Genomic DNA, 21,905 nt, shown 5'->3' with positions numbered 1-21,905 from the left:
TTGCTATTTATATGCATGAATTGCTCATTGCTGCTTATATCACTATGAATTGCTATTGCTTATAAATTACTGCTATTTATTCTGACGGTTGCACTTAGCACACCCCCTGGTGTGAACCCAGAGACCTGCAGCCCATTGGCTGATCTAAATTGCACTTATTCGGTTAGGTGGTTCTCCAAACTAAATTTTCGAGTGATGCCTCCCCCTCCTTCCCTTCCCACTCCTTTCCTCGCTCGAAGCTCAACCACCGGACATTGCCGACCACCTCGCCTTTGAAGTCAAGTTCGGGGACCGTCGTGCCTGACGTCCCGGAGTCCCCGAGGGGGGGAATTGTTGCCAAGTAGGCCCCCTCTCCTGCTTTAAGGCCTGCCATGAACTGTGTTAAAGTTTCCTGCATTACTGTTTCACTGCTACACCAAAGACTGCCTTGCACGTGTGTGTGTGTTAATACACGTGTCAGTTTCCTGCCTGCGTGTCAATTGCCTTGCTGCTGTTATAAACCTGTGTAGTTTACTGACTCCATGTTTGGTTAACTGCACAAAGGACTCTTTTTCTGGGCAGCCCTGCCCTGACCTGTATCTGGACTTCCTAGTGTGCGTTTGGACTGTGTTACAAGTGTGCCCCGTGCCTGCATTGCCATCTGCCACGGACCGTGCCTGTTCCCTGCCTTGGACTGTGTTTTAAAGTGTTGTTCCCCCTGCCTCCATGGAAGCCTGCCTCATATGGGCCCAAGCCGCTGCTAGCAGCCGGGCGCCTGCCGGGGAAACCTCCAGCGAGCCTGGCTAGGCGCTCCCTGGTCAGTTCCCGCCTGGAGCTTCCCGCGGGCCGGTCGCCGAGCTTGCCCTCGCTACCGGGCAGCCTGCTATCCAGCCCCAGCTATACCCAAGCCGGCATCCATGTTCTCAGGCACCCAGAAGACCCAGGGAAGAAGACTGCTTTGAGAAGCCATTTCGGCGAAGCGGGCACACCACGTCCGCAGCGAGAGTACCTCGCCCCGCTCTGCATATCTTAGGAGCCGCCCCGGAGAAGGAACTAAGTGCTGACCATCCCAAGCACTTAGAGAATGCATCTCAAAGAAACCTCCACATTCCAGAGCTGATGACATCAGGACAAGCCCTGTCCACTGGAACATCCTTTCAGCCCACTTGGATTTCCCCCTCCCTCTTTTGTCCCCTCTTCCTGAGGTGTCACTTATCACGATCTGATTACCAAAGTGGCCCATCCAAGCCATTCAGTAACCCATTAGACCCTTTGTTTTAATCTGTGAGAACCACCAAGTACAGCACCAGCCCCAGGGTACGTTTTGGGGTATTTAAGCTGGTCTCCCAGACCACTCTGTGCTTAGGCCATTCCTATCCAGACCCCCCCCCCTTGCTGCCCGTGGCCTCGGCCATTCCCTATTCAGACTTCCTTGCTGTCCGCCTGTGGTTCCAGTGCTGGCATTGGGCCACCCTCGCTGCTGTGTCTCTGCTTCGCTCCAGGATAAGTGAGTATTCCCCCTATCATCGTTGGGAACCAGCTAATGCGAACGTCTCTGTATTTCATACTCTGTATTTCCTAGATCTTGTGTGTTTCTTGTATGCTTGTGCAAGTTTAGGCTTACGCCACATTGATAGCAAATACACGTGTTTGGAACCTATTTGTAGTCTGCCTCTTTTTCACTAGAGTGTCTGGAATCGGGACCTCCGTAGACATAGGTTAAGATCCGCGCTTATTTTAAGTTACAGACTGCTAAGCTAATTTCCCCCTTATAATAAAGAGCAGTTCTGGTAACACAGTCACATAGATGAAAGAATTGCCCATCTTTCCTTACCATTACTTTTTCGAGATGGATTCTTCAGAGTTTGCTGCAGCAGTTCTTTGGTCCTTATGATCTCCCTGTCTTTTATCATATCAGAGAAGAATGTAACTCCAGCTTCTAGGGCATTCATATACCTGAAATTAGGAAAGGAAGTGCATGTTGCAAATCATCTTGTGGACAGTGGTACACCGTTGAACTAAATGTTGGGCCACGGGATACTGGAATGCTGGCTCAATACTTGCCACACAACCTCTCTGAAGCATGGATCTGTGTTCATCCAAAGAAGGGAACACCTCTTATACATTGGCAGTGATACTATTAACATACTGAAATGTACAAACTAAGTGTCAAACCAGACATGATGAGGACACATACATGTATTTATTTATGTATCTGCCTATTCACATATGAAATGGGAAGTGGAAGATCTATTTTTCCTTGAAGAGGAACACAGAAACAGGGAGCTAAACTTTCCCTCCTCCTTACACTATATTTTAAAATTAAAGCAATACTACAGCAATACCCCTTCCTCACCCTTTCATGTTAGAAACAGGGTTGATTAATATAATCCAGTTTCTGGATTAAGTGTTTGGGAAACATTTCATTATTATGGTGGTCTGGTCCTGATCCTTAGCATGGAGGCATGGTGGACAGGGACCATTTATATGATCATTCTCTTCTCATACTTCTCCTCTCCTTTCTCCTTTTTCTATGAAGGGCTTAACTACACATTACATTCTCCTTATGTCCTCCCTATATTTGCCGCATGGGCTTCTGATGAGATATGCACTGTGAATCCCATCCTTGGAACTCAATTCTGAAGTGTGCAAGTGTCTGAATTGGGTTGGGACCATGGCATGTAAGGAGAAGGAATTCAAGCCTTCCCCTACACATTATTTTCCTGACACAAAACAGCCCTGAGGAGCTGCTATTTGCCATGTTAAAAAAAGATTACATATACCATTAATTATATGATAAACTTTAAATCAGATTGTGTTTATCGGAAGAAGATGGCCTTCGCCACCCCACGAGGCCTCTTCCAGTTCAAGAAGATGCCGTTTGGTCTCCATGGGGCAGCCGCCATGTTTCAGCGGCTGGTGGATCAAGTGCTGGGGGAGTGCCGGGCGTACGCAATGGCATACATAGATGACATCATCATCTTCAGCCCGGACTGGCCCACCCACCTCCAACACCTGGAAGCTGTCTTAAAAGCCCTCCAATGGGCCGGGCTACGGGCCAACCCGAAGAAGAGCCACCTGGGGTTCCAGGAACTCCAGTACCTGGGCTTCGTGGTCGGGGGAGGATGGGTCAGACCACCACTGGACAAGGTGGCCTCAATAGCTGACACCCCACAGCCCAAGACCAAGAAGCAGGTTCGACGTTTCCTGGGACTGCTGGGGTATTATGGACAGTTCATCCCCCACTTTGCCTCCCAAGCGGCACCTCTGACGGACTGCTTAAGGAAGGGGATGCCCAACTGAGTCCGGTGGACCCCAAAACTAGAGGCAGCTTCCAAAGACCTGCGGTCAGCCCTCTCTAACACCACTGTCACGGGCTGGGCCAGCCCAAGCAGGGTGGTGCAGGTCCAAACCTTGATACCAAGTCCAGAGGGAGTTTCAGGAGCCAAAAGCCAAGTCAAAGCAGTGGTCAGAGCACAAGCTAATGCCAGAGTTGAGTCCAGAGTCCAAGAGCAAGGTCAGGCACAGTCCAAGGTCAGTTACCGGTAGTGTCAGGTCCAACAGTAGGCACGGGCAAGGTTCACGGAGCACGGAGTGGTTGCAGACAGTAGAGATGTTGCTTCCACGTCTGGCTGTTGCTCCTGACTGGCTTTTATAGCCAGGCATGGTTTTCAGCCAGCTGCTGGGGCTCCATCCTGAAGCTACTCATCATCACCCTCCAGCAGCTGGCGTTGGCTCAGGAGACGAGCACTGCGCCGTCTCTCCTGCAGCTCCAGTCTCTGGCGCTGTCTGCGGCGTTCTCTGGGTGTGGGTGAACCTGGGGGGGGGTGGAAGCCTCTGGCTGGGCTTCCCCTGTGGTGCTGGCAGTCCCTGACTGAGCTTCCCCTGTGGAAGTCCCTGGCTGCACTTCCCCTGTGGTGCTGGGGCTGGAGAGTACTGATGGCTCTGCTTCAGCTGCTGGCTGTAGGCTCTGATTAGCCAACAGCTGTGGCTCCTGATTACCAGCCTCTGCTGAGTCAGGGCTGGCTGCATGGAGCTCCTCTTCTCCTGAGGAGTCCTGGCTGGCTACACGAAGCCCCTCTCCTCCTGAGGAGGAGTCCTCACTCTCACTGAGCCCAGGCTGGACCATGACACCATCCCCTCCCTCAGGCCCCCCTCCATTCCGCGGACCGGGTTTCCGGGGGTAGGCCCTGTGGAACTGGCAGATGATGTCCGGAGCATGGAGATTACTGGCAGGCTCCCAGGATTGGTCTTCCGGGCCATAACCCTTCCAGTCGACTAGATATTGCAGCTGTCCCCGGCGGCGGCGGGAGTCCAGGATCTGGGCAACTTCATATTCTTCTTGCCCATCAATAAGCACTGGTGGGGGAGGAAGTGGCTTGGGTCTCTGTGGGTCCAGGGGCAAGGCAGGAATGAGGAGAGATCGATGGAAGACCGGGTGGATCGGGAGCGTAGGAGGCAAGTGCAGTCGAAAAGCCACAGAGTTGACCTGGTCCGTGATGGTGAATGGGCCGATAAATCGGGCATCCAGTTTTCGGGATGGTCTCTGGGTCTGTATGTGGCGGGTTGAGAGCCAGACCTGATCTCCCACCTTCAAGGGTTCACCGGGTTGGCGCTTCCGGTCTGCAGCCTTTTTGTATGCCTCCTTGGCCTGTTGCAACTGCTCGTTCAAGAGTTGGTGTAGAGACTGGAGTTCTTGGAGGTAGTCATTGGCAGCAGGAACACCAGTGGAGGGGGTAGTGCTGGGGAAGAACCGAGGGTGATATCCATAGTTTGCCATGAAGGGTGTTTGTTGGGTGGACGTGTGCACCGCATTGTTGTAGGCGAACTCGGCCAGGGGGAGTAGGGCCACCCAGTTATCTTGCTGGTAGTTCGTATAGCACCTCAGGTACTGTTCCAGGGTTGCATTAGTGCGTTCAGTTTGCCCATCGGATTGGGGGTGGTGCGCAGAGGACAAGTGGACCTGGGTGCCGAGGAGGGTATGCAGGGCACGCCAGAACCGGGAGGTGAATTGGGCTCCCCGGTCTGTGATCAGATGGTCTGGTATACCATGGAACCTGAAGACGTGTTGTAAGTAGAGCTGTGCAGTAGCCGGGGCTGTAGGAAGTCCGGGACAGGGAACAAAATGAGCCATCTTAGTGAACAGGTCCACCACCACCAGGATACAGGTGTGACCTTTGGAGCAGGGCAGGTCAGTGATAAAGTCCATAGAGATAAATTTCCAGGGCCCCGGAGGTGTAGGCAGGGGCAATAAGAGTCCAGATGGTTTCTCAGGGTGGTCCTTGGCCCGTCTGCAGGTATCACAGGTGCTCACATATCGGGCCACGTCAGATTGAATCCGGGGCCACCAAAACTCCCGGGTCAGTAGGTGGGTGGTTTTGTGACGGCCGAAATGTCCAGCAGGCTTGGCATCATGTGCCAGTTGTAGTACTTCGGTGCGCAATGGGCCTGGGGGAATATAAACCTGACCCCGCTGGGTGAGCAGGCCATGTTCTTCCCCAAATCCAGATGCATTTGGGTGTGAGGACATGTGGAGGTCCTGGAGCTGCTTCTGGGCGAATGAGTCCTGAAATTGTTGCATGCGAATTCTGGCAGAGAGTCCCGGGGTGGTTTGGACGGCTGCAAGAGCTTCTGGAGGTAATATGGTGGTCAGGGGATGTTCCTCTCCAGCCGGTGAAGCGTACTCCGGCTTTCTCGAGAGGGCATCAGCTCGTTTATTCTGGGAGCTGGGCACATAGGTGATTTTAAAGTTGAACCGGGAAAAGAATAAGGACCACCGGATCTGTCTCTGGTTCAGGCGACGAGCTGTCTGGAGGTGTTCCAGATTTCGGTGGTCTGTGAGTACCTGGACCGGGTGTCGTGCCCCCTCAAGGTGGTGCCGCCAAACCTCAAAGGCTGCCTTGATGGCGAGCAATTCCCTCTCCCAAATGGTATAGTTTTTCTCTGCTGGGGTGAGCTGGCGGGAGTAATAGGCGCAGGGTCGCAGAGGGCTTGAGGATGTCTCTCGCTGGGACAGTACAGCCCCAATCGCGGTGCTAGAAGCGTCCGCTTCCACAGTGAATGGCAGCTGGGGGTCTGGGTATCGCAAGACCGGTCCAGCAGTGAAGCAGCCCTTCAGGGCTTGGAAAGCTTGGTCTGCTTCAGGAGTCCATTGGAATGGCACCCGGGGCCGCAGTAGCTGCGTCAGTGGTACAGTGGTCTCGGCAAAGCCGGGGATAAACTGGCGATAATAATTGGCGAAGCCCAGAAAACGCTGCACATCCTTTCGGGAACGGGGGGCTTGCCAAGTCTGTACGGCCTCAACCTTCCTGGGGTCCATCTGAATCCCCTGGGGTGAAATTACATGGCCAAGGAATTCCACCGTCCGGAGGTGGAAGGCACACTTTTCCAACTTGGCAAACAGACCATGTTGCCGTAGTCGCTGAAGCACGGTTCGTACATGCTGTGGGTGGTCTGCAGGATCCCGGGAATAAATCAAGATGTCATCCAAATAAATTATGACAAACTGATCCAGGAGGTTGCGAAAGATGTCGTTCATGAACCTCTGGAACACAGCTGGTGCATTGGTCAGCCCGAACGGCATTACAAGGTACTCATACTGTCCATATCGAGTGCTGAAAGCTGTCTTCCACTCATCGCCTTTCCGGATACGCACTAGGTTATATGCCCCCCGAAGATCAAGTTTGGTATAGATCTGGGCTCCCTTCAATTGCTCTAGCAGGTCGGTGATCAGGGGAAGTGGGTACCTGTCTCGGACAGTGATTTTATTCAGGGCCCGGTAATCGTTGCATAACCGGAGTTCCCCACTTTTCTTTTTGACGAATAATACAGGAGCGGAGGTGGGCGAGGTGGACGGGCGGATGAACCCCCGCTGCAGGTTTTTGGCAAGAAAATCCCTGAGTGCAGCCAGCTCAGGCTCTGTCAGTGAATACAGGCGTCCCACCGGCAGGGGTGAGCCTGGAAGCAGGTCAATGGCGCAGTCATATGGCCGGTGGGGGGGAAGTTGGTCCGCTCCCTTCTCCTCAAACACATCCTGGAAGTCCATATACAGTTTGGGCAGGGTGGACGAGGTTGGTGCAGCTGTGACCGTGGCCAGGACCGTAGGCTGGGTCAGGTGCGGACATGGGTCCCGAAATTGGAGGTCCAGTTGGCCCCACCTGATGATGGGGTCGTGGAGGCTGAGCCAGGAAAGTCCCAAGATGAGGGGGAACCGAGGTGTACTCGCAACATCGAAGCAGAGCTTCTCCTGATGCTGCTGGATTCGTAGCGTGAGTGGCTGGGTCTCTTTGACCACTGGGCCAGAGCATAGCGGGCGCCCGTCAATGGCTTCAACTATGGTGGGTGCCTCCTTGGACTGAAGAGGAATTTTGTGCTGGGCTGCGAAGTGAGCATCTATGAAACAGTGGGAGGCTCCCGAATCTATCATGGCATACACAAACAGGACCCGGCTGTCGGGTAAGCAAAGCTTCACTGGCACCAAGAAAGGTTCAGGATGGTCGTCGGAGGCATTGGCCACCCCAACCAGTTGCTTTACAAGAGGCTGCTCTCGCCCTGTAGCGGAGATTTTCTTCTTTGCAGGGCGGCTGTTGGCATAGTGGCCTGCCTCACCGCAGTACCAACAGAGGTGGTGGGCCTGGCGTCGCTCCTTTTCCTCTGGGGGCAAGGGGGGGCGAGGCCCCCCTAACTGCACAGGCTTACCCCTGTCTTCAGGTGAGGCTCTGGACGGAGGCCGATGGCACAATGCATGGGCTGTTTTCCTGCTCTCCAGTCTCCCCTCGATTCGTAGGCATAGGAGAATAAGAGCCTGCAGATCCACCGGCCGTTCCGATCGAGCCACTTCATCAGGAACTTCGTCGGACAGCCCTTCCAGGTACTGATCCACTAGGGCTGCCTCGTTCCAGTTCAGGTCCTGAGCCAGTAGCTGGAATTCTGTGGTATACTGAGCCACAGTCCCATTTCCCTGGGTGAGGGCACGGATTTTCTGGTTTGCTTTGATGGCTTTCAGAGGGTTGGCAAAGACGGCGGTAATGTGAGCCACGAAGTTTGGAAAGTCCCCCAGCAGAGGGGATTTAGCCAGTAGCAAGGGTGTGGACCATCTTGCTGCCTGCCCCTTTAACAGGCTGAGGATGAAGTCAACTTTGACTTTATCCATGGGAAAGTCTCTGGCCCGGAGTTCAATGTACAACTGGCACTGGGCAAGAAACGCTGGGAATTCTTCCACATTGCCCTCAAAACTGTCAGGAGGCCTCACTGGGCATTTTGCAGGCAGAGGTGCAGCAGGGGCAACAAGAAGAGTAGCAATCTGCTGCTGCAAAGTCACCAGTGCTTGGGTTAATTGCAGCACCTGGTCCTGCAGCATTGCCAGGCTTCCCGGGGTGGGCATCACTGCGTCCATGCCGGGAAGTGAGGTGGAAGCAATCTGTCACGGGCTGGGCCAGCCCAAGCAGGGTGGTGCAGGTCCAAACCTTGATACCAAGTCCAGAGGGAGTTTCAGGAGCCAAAAGCCAAGTCAAAGCAGTGGTCAGAGCACAAGCTAATGCCAGAGTTGAGTCCAGAGTCCAAGAGCAAGGTCAGGCACAGTCCAAGGTCAGTTACCGGTAGTGTCAGGTCCAACAGTAGGCACGGGCAAGGTTCACGGAGCACAGAGTGGTTGCAGACAGTAGAGACGTTGCTTCCACGCCTGGCTGTTGCTCCTGACTGGCTTTTATAGCCAGGCATGGTTTTCAGCCAGCTGCTGGGGCTCCATCCTGAAGCTACTCATCATCACCCTCCAGCAGCTGGCGTTGGCTCAGGAGACGAGCACTGCGCCGTCTCTTCTGCAGCTCCAGTCTCTGGCGCTGTCTGCGGCGTTCTCTGGGTGTGGGTGAACCTGGGGGGGTGGAAGCCTCTGGCTGGGCTTCCCCTGTGGTGCTGGCAGTCCCTGACTGAGCTTCCCCTGTGGAAGTCCCTGGCTGCACTTCCCCTGTGGTGCTGGGGCTGGAGAGTACTGATGGCTCTGCTTCAGCTGCTGGCTGTAGGCTCTGATTAGCCAACAGCTGTGGCTCCTGATTACCAGCCTCTGCTGAGTCAGGGCTGGCTGCATGGAGCTCCTCTTCTCCTGAGGAGTCCTGGCTGGCTACACGAAGCCCCTCTCCTCCTGAGGAGGAGTCCTCACTCTCACTGAGCCCAGGCTGGACCATGACAGCCACTGCCCTGTGGAACCCGGACTTTGACCGGCCCTTCACACTGGCCACAGACGCTTCAGACACCGGCCTCAGGGCTGTGCTGACCCAGGAACATGATGGAGCAGACGTCCCGATTCTCTTCCTGAGTTGGAAGCTACAGCCCGCCGAGAAGCGCTATGCCACGGTGGAGCGGGAGGCCCTAGCGATCAAGTGGGCGGTGGGGGCCCTGCAGTACTACCTGGCCAACAACCCCTTTATACTGCTGACAGACCATGCATCCCTGCAGTGGCTCCATCGCATGAAGGCGCACAACCCCAGGGTGCTACGATGGTACCTCTCCCTCCTACCCTTCCAATTTACCATCAAATACCGCCGGGGGGCACGGCATGTGGACGTGGACTATATGACCTGCATGTTCGAGACTGAACCGGACCCCCACAACTCAAAGCCAAGCGGGGGGGGGGTTCCAGGGTCTGAGCCCCAGCCCCCAGACTTGACAAGAGGGAACAGCAGGGGACAAAAGGGTGGCAGCAACTCCGCCCCCCAGGCCGGCAACCAGGGCCAGAACCTACCTACTCCAGGGGGAAGGGGCAAAAGGCCAGAACCTCAGAGAGGTGGAGGGGGCAAGGAGAGACCAGCCAGTCCCACCTTCCAGGGGGAAGAGAGGGGGCTAGGCAGGCCAGAGGAAAAGGGCCACAGCAGGGGGAATGTGGGTCCAGCAGCAGCAGCCCAAGCAGAGCCCTTACCTGGCAGGGAGAGGAAGCAGCCACTACAGCCCAGAGCCACACCATGGCTAGAAGACAGCAGCCTGGCTCAGAAGTTGCTAGAAGCCAAGCCTCTCCAGGGGGGGCTGCCACAGGCATTCTGGGGGAGGAGATGGGTAGCCCCACCCAGCATTGCTGAGCAGGCAGCGCAGAAGCTGGCTAAGGCAGCTCCTCATGAGCAAGGCCAGGCAAGCTCAGTAGCTCAGAGGCTGGCTGGGGCAGCTCCTCTTGAGCAAGGCCAGGCAAGCCCAATAGCACGGAGGCTGCCTGGGGCAGCTCCTCGTGAGCAAGGCCAGGAAAGCTCAATAGCACAGAGGCTGGCTGGGGCAGCTCCTCGTGAGCAAGGCCAGGCAAGCTCAATAGCACAGAGGCTGGCTGGGGCAGCTCCTCATGAGCAAGGCCAAGGAGCCCTCAGCTGGGGATGGCTTGCACTCAACCCCACCCTGCCAGCAAGGCAAAGGAGCCCAGAAGGGATTAGTGGTTGGAGGGAAACACCTGGAGGAATGCACAGCTGGGCCCGGTCAGGAGAGGGAACAAGCCTGGAAGGAGGGCGGGGTGGAGAAAGGAAACCCTATAAAGGGTGGCTGGGAAGAGCTCTGGGGTGGTGGGTTTGAGAAGGAGTGATGGAGTAGAGTTGGAGTGAAGCAGAGTGAGAGCCAAGGCGAGAAGGAGAGTGGAAGACTGGAGGGGAGTTCTGGAAGGAGGAGAGGATGGAGGACACAGGGGGTAAGGAGGCCAGGTTGAGCTGGCCAGCAAGTGGACTAAGAGGGAGTCAGGGTGATGTATACTGCCCCTCCTTCCACAGAGTGGGGTCCTGCAGACTCCCTGGCTCCCCTGTGATGTCAGGAACCGTCTGCCCGGCGCCCCGCCCAGTGGCCACTGTGGCAAGCCCTGACAGTTTGCACATTTTAAAATAGAAATCAGCTTTAGTGAAGAATCCAGCACTGGGGTGGAACAATGTGAGAACATACAGATAGTAAATAAAAAACTGCAAATGATCGTAACATCAGCTTGCAGGAACATTTGGCTTGCCAGAGACAGTATCCAATTGATGTCTCAGATACCTGTACAACCATATTCCACACAGCACACAAAATAGAAATGAATGAGCTACTTGTGAGAAAATAAGATTTTCCCAGATACAAAATGTAGCACACCCAATACTTAGGATAATTGACATTCCCTGTGGAGCTCTTGAAGAGGTATGCGTGGATCATACAAACAAATTAATAAAAATGCATAGTTAGTGTAAATTGGCAGATACATATTTTTTTTAAACAAAAATTTTATTAGGTGAGTACATATTACAAATAACCTATTTATTTAAAACCTAAATATCAATTTCCCCCCACCCTTTCCCTCCCCCCTTTTTCTCAGACTTCCAACAGCTTTCCAACCCTTATCTTATTCTATTCCTTACTTATCTATTCCATTTATATATTATCTCATATTTCCCTAATAAACTAAATTATATCCATTAAATTCATATCTATTCAAAACTTATACTTAACAATAATTAAAACTTCACTTTAAATGGTAAAAATCCCTATCTCCAATATTTTCCCCAATTAGTAACTATCACATTGCCATAATTTCCCCTTCACATTCCATTTTTTCTCCAAATACTCCTTCAGTCTCCCCCAGTCCTTAAAAAATTCTTCAGAGTTCTGGTCTCTCAGCCTTCTTGTCATCTTGTCCATTTCTGCCATGTACAGCAACTTTTGTATCCATTCTTCAATAGATGGTATTTCTTGCACTTTCCATTTCTGTGCATATAGTATTCTTGCCGCTGTTGTTGTATAAAATAGCAATGTCCTGTGTTGCATAGGAACATCTTCCATATTTAAGTTCAGTAGCAGGAGTTCTGGGTTCTTTATTATTGAAATCTGCAAAATCTCATCATTTCTAAAATATCTCCCCAGTACTCCCTAGCTACCTCACAAGTCTACCACATATGATACAATGATCCTTCATGCCTTTTACATTTCCAACATTTATCAGACATTTTAGCATTTCCATAAGCTATTTTTTGGTGTCAAATACCACCTATATAACATCTTAAAAATGTTTTCTTTAATACTGGTACAAGTTGAGATCTTCATTGTATTTTTCCACAAATACTCCCATGACTCCATTGTTATGTCTCTTTGACAGTTTATAGCCCACTTCATCATCTAGACTTTAACAGTTTCATCCTCTGTGTGCCACTTCAAAAGAATTTTATAAATTTTTGAAATTTTCTTCTTACTTTCTTGCAATATAGCTTCTTCCAATTCCGAATCTTTCCATTTAATTCCACCTTTTGAGCGATCCGAGTTATATAAGTCCTTTATCTGCCTATATTGAAATCATCCATAACATGAAACTAACTCTTCTTCTGTTTTAATTCTTATCATATTTTGTTCCTGAATGAGAATCTTTTTATAGGACAGACATTGATCTCTGTTATAAATAACTCTCGGGTCGATGGATTCATATGGTACCACCCACGAGGGGATACCTTTGCCCAAATAACTTTTATATTTTTTCCAGATTGTGAAGAGACTCCTTCTCACATAGTGATGTAGAAACATAGAATCAGCTTTTAATTTATCGTGCCACAAGTAGGCATGCCATCCAAACAATTTTTTATAGCTTTCCAGAGTTAGTAGCTTACAGTTCTCCAATGACATCCAATCTTTAAGCCAAACCAAACAAACTGCTTCATAGTATAATCTGATATTCATCAATTGCAGTCCACCTCTTTCCTTGGTATCACACAAAACTTTCATTTTTACTCGTGGTTTCTTGCCTGCCCATACAAAATCAGAAATCTTCCTCTGCCACTTTTTGAATTGCTTACTGTCTCTAATAATTGGAATTGTTTGTAATAAAAACATAATCCGTGGTAACATATTCATCTTGACTGCCGCTATTCTTCCCAGCCATGACAGATTTAATTTATTCCATTTAATGCAGATACATATTTGAATGCCTAGTTGTTTTCATAAACATCCTTAAAAGACATTTAAAAGAAACTAGCTTGCTTCCTAAAGACAGGTCAAGAGAATTCAGACTGACAGTTACCTTAAAGGTATACATTGGCACAGAGATTTAAGTAGACATTTCTGTATCCTGGCTAAAAGGCTACATCTCATTCCATTGCTAAGCAAAAATTACAATTACAGTTCTGCAATTCTAGAAAAAACAGGGTTAACATACCTGTAACTTATGTTCATCGAGTTCTTCTGTGCTGACACACATGGGGACTGCGCAGGCGCAGGCCAGCCGCCGGAGAATTTTCTAGAGCTTCCATGGCTCCGAAGGGGCCGTTTGTCACGCGCCTCAGCGACCGTTTTCCCGCCCAAACGGTCACGTGATCCTCCAGCGACCAACGGCCCCTTCCCTCAGTTCTCCCTTGCCGCCGCTTGACCAACACACTTCAGCCATAACACCTTAAAAACACCAATTTCCGTTACAGCCATCACAGTATTGTGCATTGGAGTTCACAGCGGGGTAGGAGGGAGGGTTGTGTGTCAGCACAGAAGAACTCGATGAACATAAGTTACAGGTATGTTAACCCTGTTTTCATCTTCGTTCTTCTGTGCCTCCACACATGGGAGTGTACCAAGCTTCACACAATAAGGAAGGCGGGGGTGAAGTCCAACACAATTTTATTGAACAAACAAGAACAACAATAAATAGATATGCATATATACATCTATGTAAAAAACTGTGTAAGGACACATAAATACTCAATATTTACATATATACACACCCCAGGTACATATATACACACTTTCACTCAAGGGTACCCAGCAGGTACGCCAAGAAAGTCATACCAAAACTCCTTCAGGAAAAAAGGGAGTGTAAGACAGCCTTGGCCACAGATACATCCTGCTCCGCATTGACATCAATGGCGTAATGCCTGACAAAGGTGTCTGCAGAGGACCATGTGGCGGCTTTACAAATGTTAACCAGGGGCACCCCCCTGAGGAGTGCCGAAGAGGATGCTTGGGACCGCGTGGAATGGGCTCTGACATGAAGCGGGCAAGCCACCCCTGCCAGGGAATAGGCCTTGCTAATGGCCGCCACAATCCACCTAGACAGGGTCTGTGAGGAAGCCCTGTTACCCTTGTCCTTGGCCCCAAAACATACAAACAGGTGAGGACAGGTGCGGAATTCCTTTGTCCTATCCAGGTAATAGGCTAGGGCCCTCTTCAAGTCTAGGGAATGGAGGGCCTTTTCCCCCTTAGAGGAAGGTTGAGGAAAGAATGCAGGCAGTGAGATATCCTGCGAGAGGTGGAAGGCGGACACCACCTTGGGCAGGAACCCGAGGCAGGGACGCAGGACCACCTTGTTGGGATGAAACACAAGAAAGGGAGGGTCAGACCGCAGCGCAGACAGCTCACTGACCCTTCTGGCCGATGTGACGGCCACCAAGAACGCCACCTTGTAGGATAGCATATCCAAGGGGCAGGTAGCCATTGGTTCAAATGGAGGCAACATGAGACGTGAGAGCACCAAGGACAGTGACCACTGAGGCACTGGCGCCGACACAGGTGGGTAAAGATTGTACATGCCCTTAAGGAACTGGCGGGATTGTGGGTGAGAAAACACCGTAGCACCCTCAACTCGGGTGTGAGCAGCTGATATCGCTGCCAGGTGGACCTTGAGGGAGGAAACCTTCAAGCCCAGGCCACGCAAGTGGCACAAATACTCGAACACAACCCCCAAGGGACTTCTGTCAGGCACCACTCCTCTGGCAAGTGCCCAGAGCTCAAACCTGCGCCACTTGGCCGCATAAGCGCGCCTAGTGGATGGCCGACGAGCATTCAGGAGGACCCTCTGTACCTCGTCAGTAAAGCCTATCGGGGAGGAACGATCCGCCAAGCCGTTAGGTGCAGCTTCCTGGGATCGTGGTGGACTAGGCTCCCGTTTAGGAGAAGGTGTTGCCGAGGGGGCAGACTCACATACGTCCGTTGGGACATCCGCAGGAGCTTCGGGAACCAAACCTGCCGTGGCCAGAAGGGGGCCACCAGGATGCAGTCCGTCCCGTCCTCCTCTATCTTGCACAGGACCCTGGGAATCAAGGGGAATGGAGGAAACATGTAGTGCAAGCCCTGCGTCCACGTAAACTGGAAGGCATCCCCAATAGAGAGGGGGTCGCTCCCTGCCCTGGAACAGAACGTGTGGGCCTTGGTGGTCGCCGCAGTGGCGAACACGTCTATCACTGGATGAACCCACATCTGGAAGATCGGCCCAACGCACTCTACGTTCAGTTCCCACTCGTGGTCCAGTAAAGGGACCCTGCTGAGGGCATCTGCCCGGGCATTGTCTGACCCAGCCACGTGTATAGCACGGAGCGACACGCCGTTCTTGATAGCCCACTGCCAAGTGAGTGTGGCTTCCCGGCACAGGGCCATGGACACTGTGCCCCCCTGCTGATTCACGTAGTACACGGCAGTCGTGTTGTCCGTCTGCACCAACACCTGACGATTTCTCAGCAGTGCTGTAAGAGACACAAGTGCGAAACGAATGGCCCTTAGTTCAAGCACATTGATATGGAGGGTCTTTTCCCTCTCAGACCAGACATCCTGCACAGACACATCACCACAGTAAGCCCCCCATCCCAACAGAGAGGCATCAGTGGTAACCGTGATGTCATGGTGCTGATACCCAAAAGGGGTCCCTCTAAACAAGTTGTCATCAGACAGCCACCAGTCCAAGGAGGAGAGGATGACCCTCGGGATAGAGAATTTGAGGGACGGAGGGTGCAGCAGAGCATCGTACCTCCGCACAAACCAGTTCTGGAGAGGGCGCATACGCAGCCTAGCGAAAGGCACCACAGAGGTGGCCGCTGCCATATGCCCTAGTAAGCACTGGATAGTGCGCACAGACTGGAATCGGTTCCTTTTAAACATGGACACCAGACCCTTTAGGGACCGAGCCCTCTCCAAGGGAAGCAGAGCCTTACCCTCCACAGAGTCTAACAGTGCACCAATGTAGGACACTTTGCAGTTGGGCACCAGCTTGGATTTCTCCAAGTTCACCAGGAGCCCCAGGCGTTGGCAAGTGCTAAGTACCAAGCCAATGTCCTGCACCAGCCTAGACTCCGACTCAGCCACGATGAGCCAGTCATCGAGGTACGGAAAGATGGTACAGCCTTCTTCCCGCAGGAAGGAAACCACAGGGGCCACACATTTCGTGAACACTCGTGGTGCAGTGGACAGGCCAAAGGGGAGCACCTTATACCGGAAAACCCTTTGCCGGTAAACAAAGCTCAGGTATTTCCTGTGCTCCTTCCGTATGCCCACGTGAAAGTATGCGTCTTTTAAGTCAAGAACCGCAAACCAATCTCCCTGTTTCAGCAAGGCGATCACAGCCGCCAACGTTACCATTTTGAATTTGGTCACCTTGAGGAAGGCATTAAGGCCCCTCAGATCTAAGATGGGACGTAAGCCCCCATCCTTCTTAGGGACCAGGAAGAACCTAGAGAAGAAACCCCTTACAGAGTCCTCATAGGGCAATTCTTCCACAGCACCCTTGGCCAAGAGCGACACGATCTCCGCATCCAGCTCGGCCATAGTGTTATTGACAGCTGTCAGGGGTGAACTGCATCTAGGCAGCTCAACAAACTCCAGCCCGTATCCCAGTTCAACAATCGTTAAGACCCATGAGTCAGATGTTATTGACTCCCACTCAGAGAGGAGTGGACTCAGTCTGTCCGAAAAGTTCGGGGATACGGCTGGCGCGACCCGTCAGTACTGCCTCCCGGCGCCCTGCTGATCTTTCTGCTGGGCCGGTTGCTGTGCCGGACGAGGCTTGAAGGGCCGACGCCTCCTCTGCTGTTGTGCGGGAGGGTAAGGCCGCTGCTGGTAGGCAGGATACTGTTGGTAGCCCGGCCGCTGTTGTTGGTATCTGCCCTGGTAATGGTAAGGGCCGGACCGGGGAGCGTACCGTGACCTGGAGGAGGGCTTGTCCGCTGGAGCCAGACCCAAAGACCGCGCCGTCTGCCTGTCTTCCTTTTTCTTCTTCAGGGTCTCGTCGGTGGACTTGGAGAACAGCGAGTCCCCTTCAAAGGGCATGCTCTCCACCCTGGAACGCACCTCTTGGGACAGGGCCGTCGACCGCAACCAAGAGTGGTGCCTGAGGACCACCGCCGAAGCCATTCCCCGAGCAGCAGTGTCAGCAGCGTGGCTCCCAGCATTCATTTGCTGTTTAGACAGCCGGACAGCCTCTGTCTGCAACAGGGAGACGACAGCCTTCTGCTCAGGTGGGAGGTCTCGAGTGTAGGATGCCAACTTCTCCCAGAGGTACAATTGGTACCCTGCCATGATGGTCTGGTAGTTGGCAATCCTCAGACCCAGTGAAGAGACAATGTACTGGCGCCTGCCCATGGCATCCAGCTTCTTGCCCTCCTTATCGGCAGGCACCGAGGAGTGACCCGACCGTCGGGGGTTGAATTCCTCCGTGACTAAGGAGGAAGGTGGAGGGTGCTTCACCAACGCCGGCCAGGTGCCCTGCTTGATCTTGTAAAGCTGCTCGATGCGCTTGGATGTTGGAGGTTGATCACAGGGCACCTGCCACACCTTCTCCACAATCTCCTCAATACCCTCGAGCATGGGGAAGCCAACGGACGCCGGATTATCCCCATAGATACGCTTGAGGAGCTTATCCTTGGTCTGGGGGACTGCTGAAGAGATATCCATCTCGAGAGCCTTGGCCATCCTTGCCATCTGGTCGGCGTAGATGCGGAGGTCCTCGAATGGCGAGTCCGCAGATGGCACTAGCTCCTCAGCTGGCGATGGTTCGGACCAGGACTCCGACTGGTAGCCAAAACTCCCCACTTCCTCCTCATCGGAACTGAGCTCGGATTCCTGAGCCCGGAGTGGAGGGGGAGCCCACGCCGACCTCGATGTCGAAGGCCTCGGTTCCGACACAGAGAAGCCCGCAGGTGCCCCCTCCCATTGGCAACGGTATGGCGAGGGGAGGTAGGAAGCCTGTCGATGCTGGGACGCAGTGGACCGGACTGATCGGACACTGTCCCCGGAACCATGCCGCTCACGACCGACCGGAGGTGGCGGACGGACAGGCGACGGACGGCTCCGACGAGGAGATGGGCTCGGTTCCAGCCTCGGCGACCGAAGGGCAGGCGATGGTCGGCTCCGACGGTGCGGGCTCGGCTCCGGCCCCGACGAGAATTCTGCGGGCACCGTCTCGAAGGCCATCGGATCCGGCACCGGCATGGAGATGCCTTCTGGCTCAGGGGAGCCCAGATGAGGGGAAGGCGTGTGAGGAAGCACGATGACCTCCTCCTGAGGAGCGGGACGCGGCGACCGATGATGCCTGGTCTTCTTCTTCTTCTTCGCCGGTTCCGAAGAAGACCTCGGAACCGACGCGCTCCTCGCCTTCGAAGGGGACCTCGGCTTCGACCTCTTAGGCTTCATCGGAACCGATCCGGACGTCGGTTCCAACCGGGGACTCGGTACCAGGATCCTCGGTTCCGACGTAGGTCTCGGATCCGACCTGGTAGATGACGCGCTACGGGGCGGCCGCACCGGTCCCTGCGCTGGAGAGGCCGCTCTCGACGCCGAGGTACTCGGGGGACGCGGTTTCGACCCCGACCTCGCGGAGGCCACTGAGCCAGCTCTTGAATGCCGTTCGGCAGAGGGGCTAGGGCCGGCCTTGGGGGAGGGCAACGGAGCGCCTCCGGACATGACCTTCTGCCACAGGGAGGAGTTCAGTCGGGCCTTGCGCTCCTGCCGGGCCTTGCTGGTGAAGCCCTGGCAAATCTTACAGGCCGACACGTTATGGGTCTCCCCCAAACAAAACAGGCACAGTTCATGGCCATCGGTCTTGGCCATTTTCGTGTGGCATTGGAGGCAATGCTTGAAGAGAGCCTTTGAGGCCATCTTCAGGGGCACGCGAAAGGAAGGTCAAAAAACAGTCCGAGTCAAATTACCGAGTCCACAACAAAGTCCAAAACGAGATCCGAAGAATAGTCAAGGTCACGAAGTCCGAAGTCAAAAGCCAAGCAATCAGTCAGAATAAAGCACGAAGCACAAAAAAAGCACAGAGCAACAAAGCTCACGTTCTCTCCAAGCGGCGGCAAGAAGAGAACTGAGGGAAGGGGCCGTTGGTCGCTGGAGGATCACGTGACCGTTTGGGCAGGAAAACGGTCGCTGAGGCGCGCGACAAACGGCCCCTTCGGAGCCATGGAAGCTCTAGAAAATTCTCCGGCGGCTGGCCTGCGCCTGCGCAGTCCCCATGTGTGGAGGCACAGAAGAACGAAGATGAACTAAATGTTTGTTCTGTTCCCATACGAACTTTCAGATGTTTCAAAAATCTTGTTATTTCAAACATAGAAATGGGAGTATAAGCAGTGCCAACCTATGCACTTTACAATCAGTCAAAAGCACAAAAGAACATTCTTTTTCATTCCCTGAGATGCCCTTTTCTCCATGATGAGAGGCACACCCTGGGCATCTTCACCTGTTGTTTTATCTTAGAGTAAGACCTGATATCTAGCACATATTTTGTTGCTAAATTTCAATTTGGATTGAAGCCACAGAGAAAGGGGAGGAAGGTCTAACACTTTCCTAACCTCATGGTTCCTCAGCACCAGTCACTATTTGCCCATTGAGTAAAGCATATAAGCAACCTGTATGTTTCTGAAGTGGGCAGACTATTTCCAAAGGGCCATTTGAGGTTGGTAATCCATTCATACATCTTCCAGCCTCTTGTCTGGTTGAACCCCTAACTATACTTTTCCTGCACCAGAGGAAAATAAATGCTGGAGAGTAGGTGCTCAATAAACTAGGAATTTCTCTTGCAGGAATTCCTTTTAAATGAAATACGTTCACAAAAGATCTAAGCAAGTCTTTTACACAGATATTTCTGTCATGATATAAGTCTCATATGTGAAAACAGCCTGTGTTCTAAAAATAACTAGGTTACCAGTCTCCAGGTGAGATTTTCCAGAATTACAACTGATCTCCAGAGGACAGGGATCAGTTACTCTGGAGAAAATGCCTGCTTTGGAGGGAGGACACCCTTTGGAGGGTGGACCCACTAAAGTTCCTCACCTTCCCAAACCCTGCCACACCACAGGCTCCACCCCCAAATCTCTGTGAATATCCCAACCTGGGCTGATTCCACAGGGCTTACCTGAAGCCGGGACATTGCAGAACATTGCGGAACATGCCGGAAAAACCGTGGAAGATCACGTTTTATCGTGTGAGTTTTGTGCAATGTCGCGCAAAACTCGTGTGAGAAAATGCGATCTTCCACGTTTTTTCCGGCATGTTCCACAACATCCCAGCTTCAGGTAAGCCATGTGGAATCGGCCTTGGAGTCATCAACTCTAAAAATAACAAAAACCTTATAGAAACCTGGCATATAAGGAGAATTCCCTACCAGAAACAGTCTTCAGTGAGCTCGTTTGTCTTATAGATATAAGCAGATTCCCAAGAGACAGTTTTGAATGGCAATCCAGAATTTTTCCAAAAATCGACCAAGAAATAGCTCACTTTCCTGGCTGGTGTCATCATCCGTGTTAGATTTTCTTTGTAGTCACAAGACAGCCCAAAACTCCCTGCAGAGATCAGAGGGAGGCCCATTACTGTCTCTACTCTAAAAAAAATGAAAAGAAAATTATTCCAGTATGGGTGTTATATCTATTGACGTCTTATCAAAGTAAAGTGTGGATCACATTTGCAATATTCTTTCCATATTTTCAGTGCCCATCTCTTTACTATGATATAATAGTTTTTCAAAGGAAGTCCACAAGTTGTTTGCCAATGAGGTTCTTTCAATACCGGTGAAATCTGTTCTCTTTAATCAATTCCTGCTAGCAATCTTGCATTTCGAAACAACTGACATTTCTGAATAGCCTTTAAAGTCATTTAGAGGCCATTGATCTAACCTAGAGCTTGAATCCGAGGCCAAATCTTGAGAAGCAAGGAAAAATTACAACTGACACACCAACTAAAGTTGGTTAAATATGCTATGTGCTACCACTGAGATCTGAACATCCTTCTATCCATATGGATCATTCGAACAGCCCCTCCAAGTTGCAAACCAGCTTTTTTAGGTGGAGAGCAACTCCATCCAAAAAACTACTGCATTACTCATGCTTTGAAAGATCTGCAGCAGAATGGCCAAAAGCAAGTGAAGAGATGCATTTCTGCATTGTCAGAGAGATCATGGTGCAATTACCAGGTTCTTGGATTTAGGAAAAAGCACTCATAACATTTTACCTTTCCAACTTTACAAAGGTGCATGTCTTTCAAGGCATTTCATACATGCATTTTAAATGCTGAAGTTAGGAAATGCAGACAGAAATGGCCTTGAAGTATTATACATGTCTCAGCTAGTCTCTTAAATAAGGATCAAGTTTATTCAATATTTTTAACCTCAAATATAATGTTTGCCAGATACTTACGAGACCATCTGGTATGTGGCATAGGTACATGAGGGACCCAGAACAGTACACCCAAGTTTATCATTATTCTGTAATTAAAAAATACCACTATCAGCAGGAGGCAGAAAGTTCAGACAGGGGAAAAATGCCACCCAGATGCAAAATGCTACCATGCCAATGGAACAATTTGTAGGAAGATGCTAAAAATGGCAATAGGGATAGGAAGATGAATATTGGTTAAGAGAGCAGATCCCAGACATGGAGATCATGAAATAAGATAAAGCCTCATGTATGGTCTATTTAGTGGCATAAATCAAAGCTATAGAAAGTATGTGGTTGAGGAACAGTTGGAGCTTTAATGTGAGAGAATGGTAGCATCAGCAGAGCAATGCATGTGGATATATATGGTGGTGTCAGAAAGTGCCATCAAGTCATAACTGACTTATGACAAACCCTTCTGGGTTTTCAAGGCAAGAGACTAACAGAGGTTGTTTGCCATGGTCTGTCTCTGTATAGCAACCCTGGTCTTGCTTGAAAGTCCCCCATCCAATTATTAACCCTACTTAGCTTCCGAGATCTGATTAAATGGGTCTT

At 51.7% G+C, this 21,905-nt stretch overlaps 1 protein-coding gene across 1 annotated transcript in view; it reads right to left on the bottom strand.

The window, feature by feature from the left end:
- GUCY2C (guanylate cyclase 2C) overlaps window positions 1-21,905 on the bottom strand; it is a 146,791-nt gene that overhangs the window by 122,643 nt on the left and 2,243 nt on the right. The window contains exons 3-5 of the mRNA XM_054989132.1: window positions 21,333-21,400; window positions 20,306-20,521; window positions 1,814-1,935 (exon numbers count right to left, since the gene is read on the bottom strand). Coding sequence (XP_054845107.1) covers window positions 1,814-1,935; window positions 20,306-20,521; window positions 21,333-21,400 — 406 coding nt within the window. The remainder of the gene's footprint in view (window positions 1-1,813; window positions 1,936-20,305; window positions 20,522-21,332; window positions 21,401-21,905) is intronic.

The sequence above is a fragment of the Eublepharis macularius genome, chromosome 9, assembly GCF_028583425.1.
Source record: "Eublepharis macularius isolate TG4126 chromosome 9, MPM_Emac_v1.0, whole genome shotgun sequence".
Taxonomy (NCBI): domain Eukaryota; kingdom Metazoa; phylum Chordata; class Lepidosauria; order Squamata; family Eublepharidae; genus Eublepharis; species Eublepharis macularius.
Note: the sequence above shows the minus strand (reverse complement) of the source record. Positions and strands in the feature narration are given on the sequence as shown.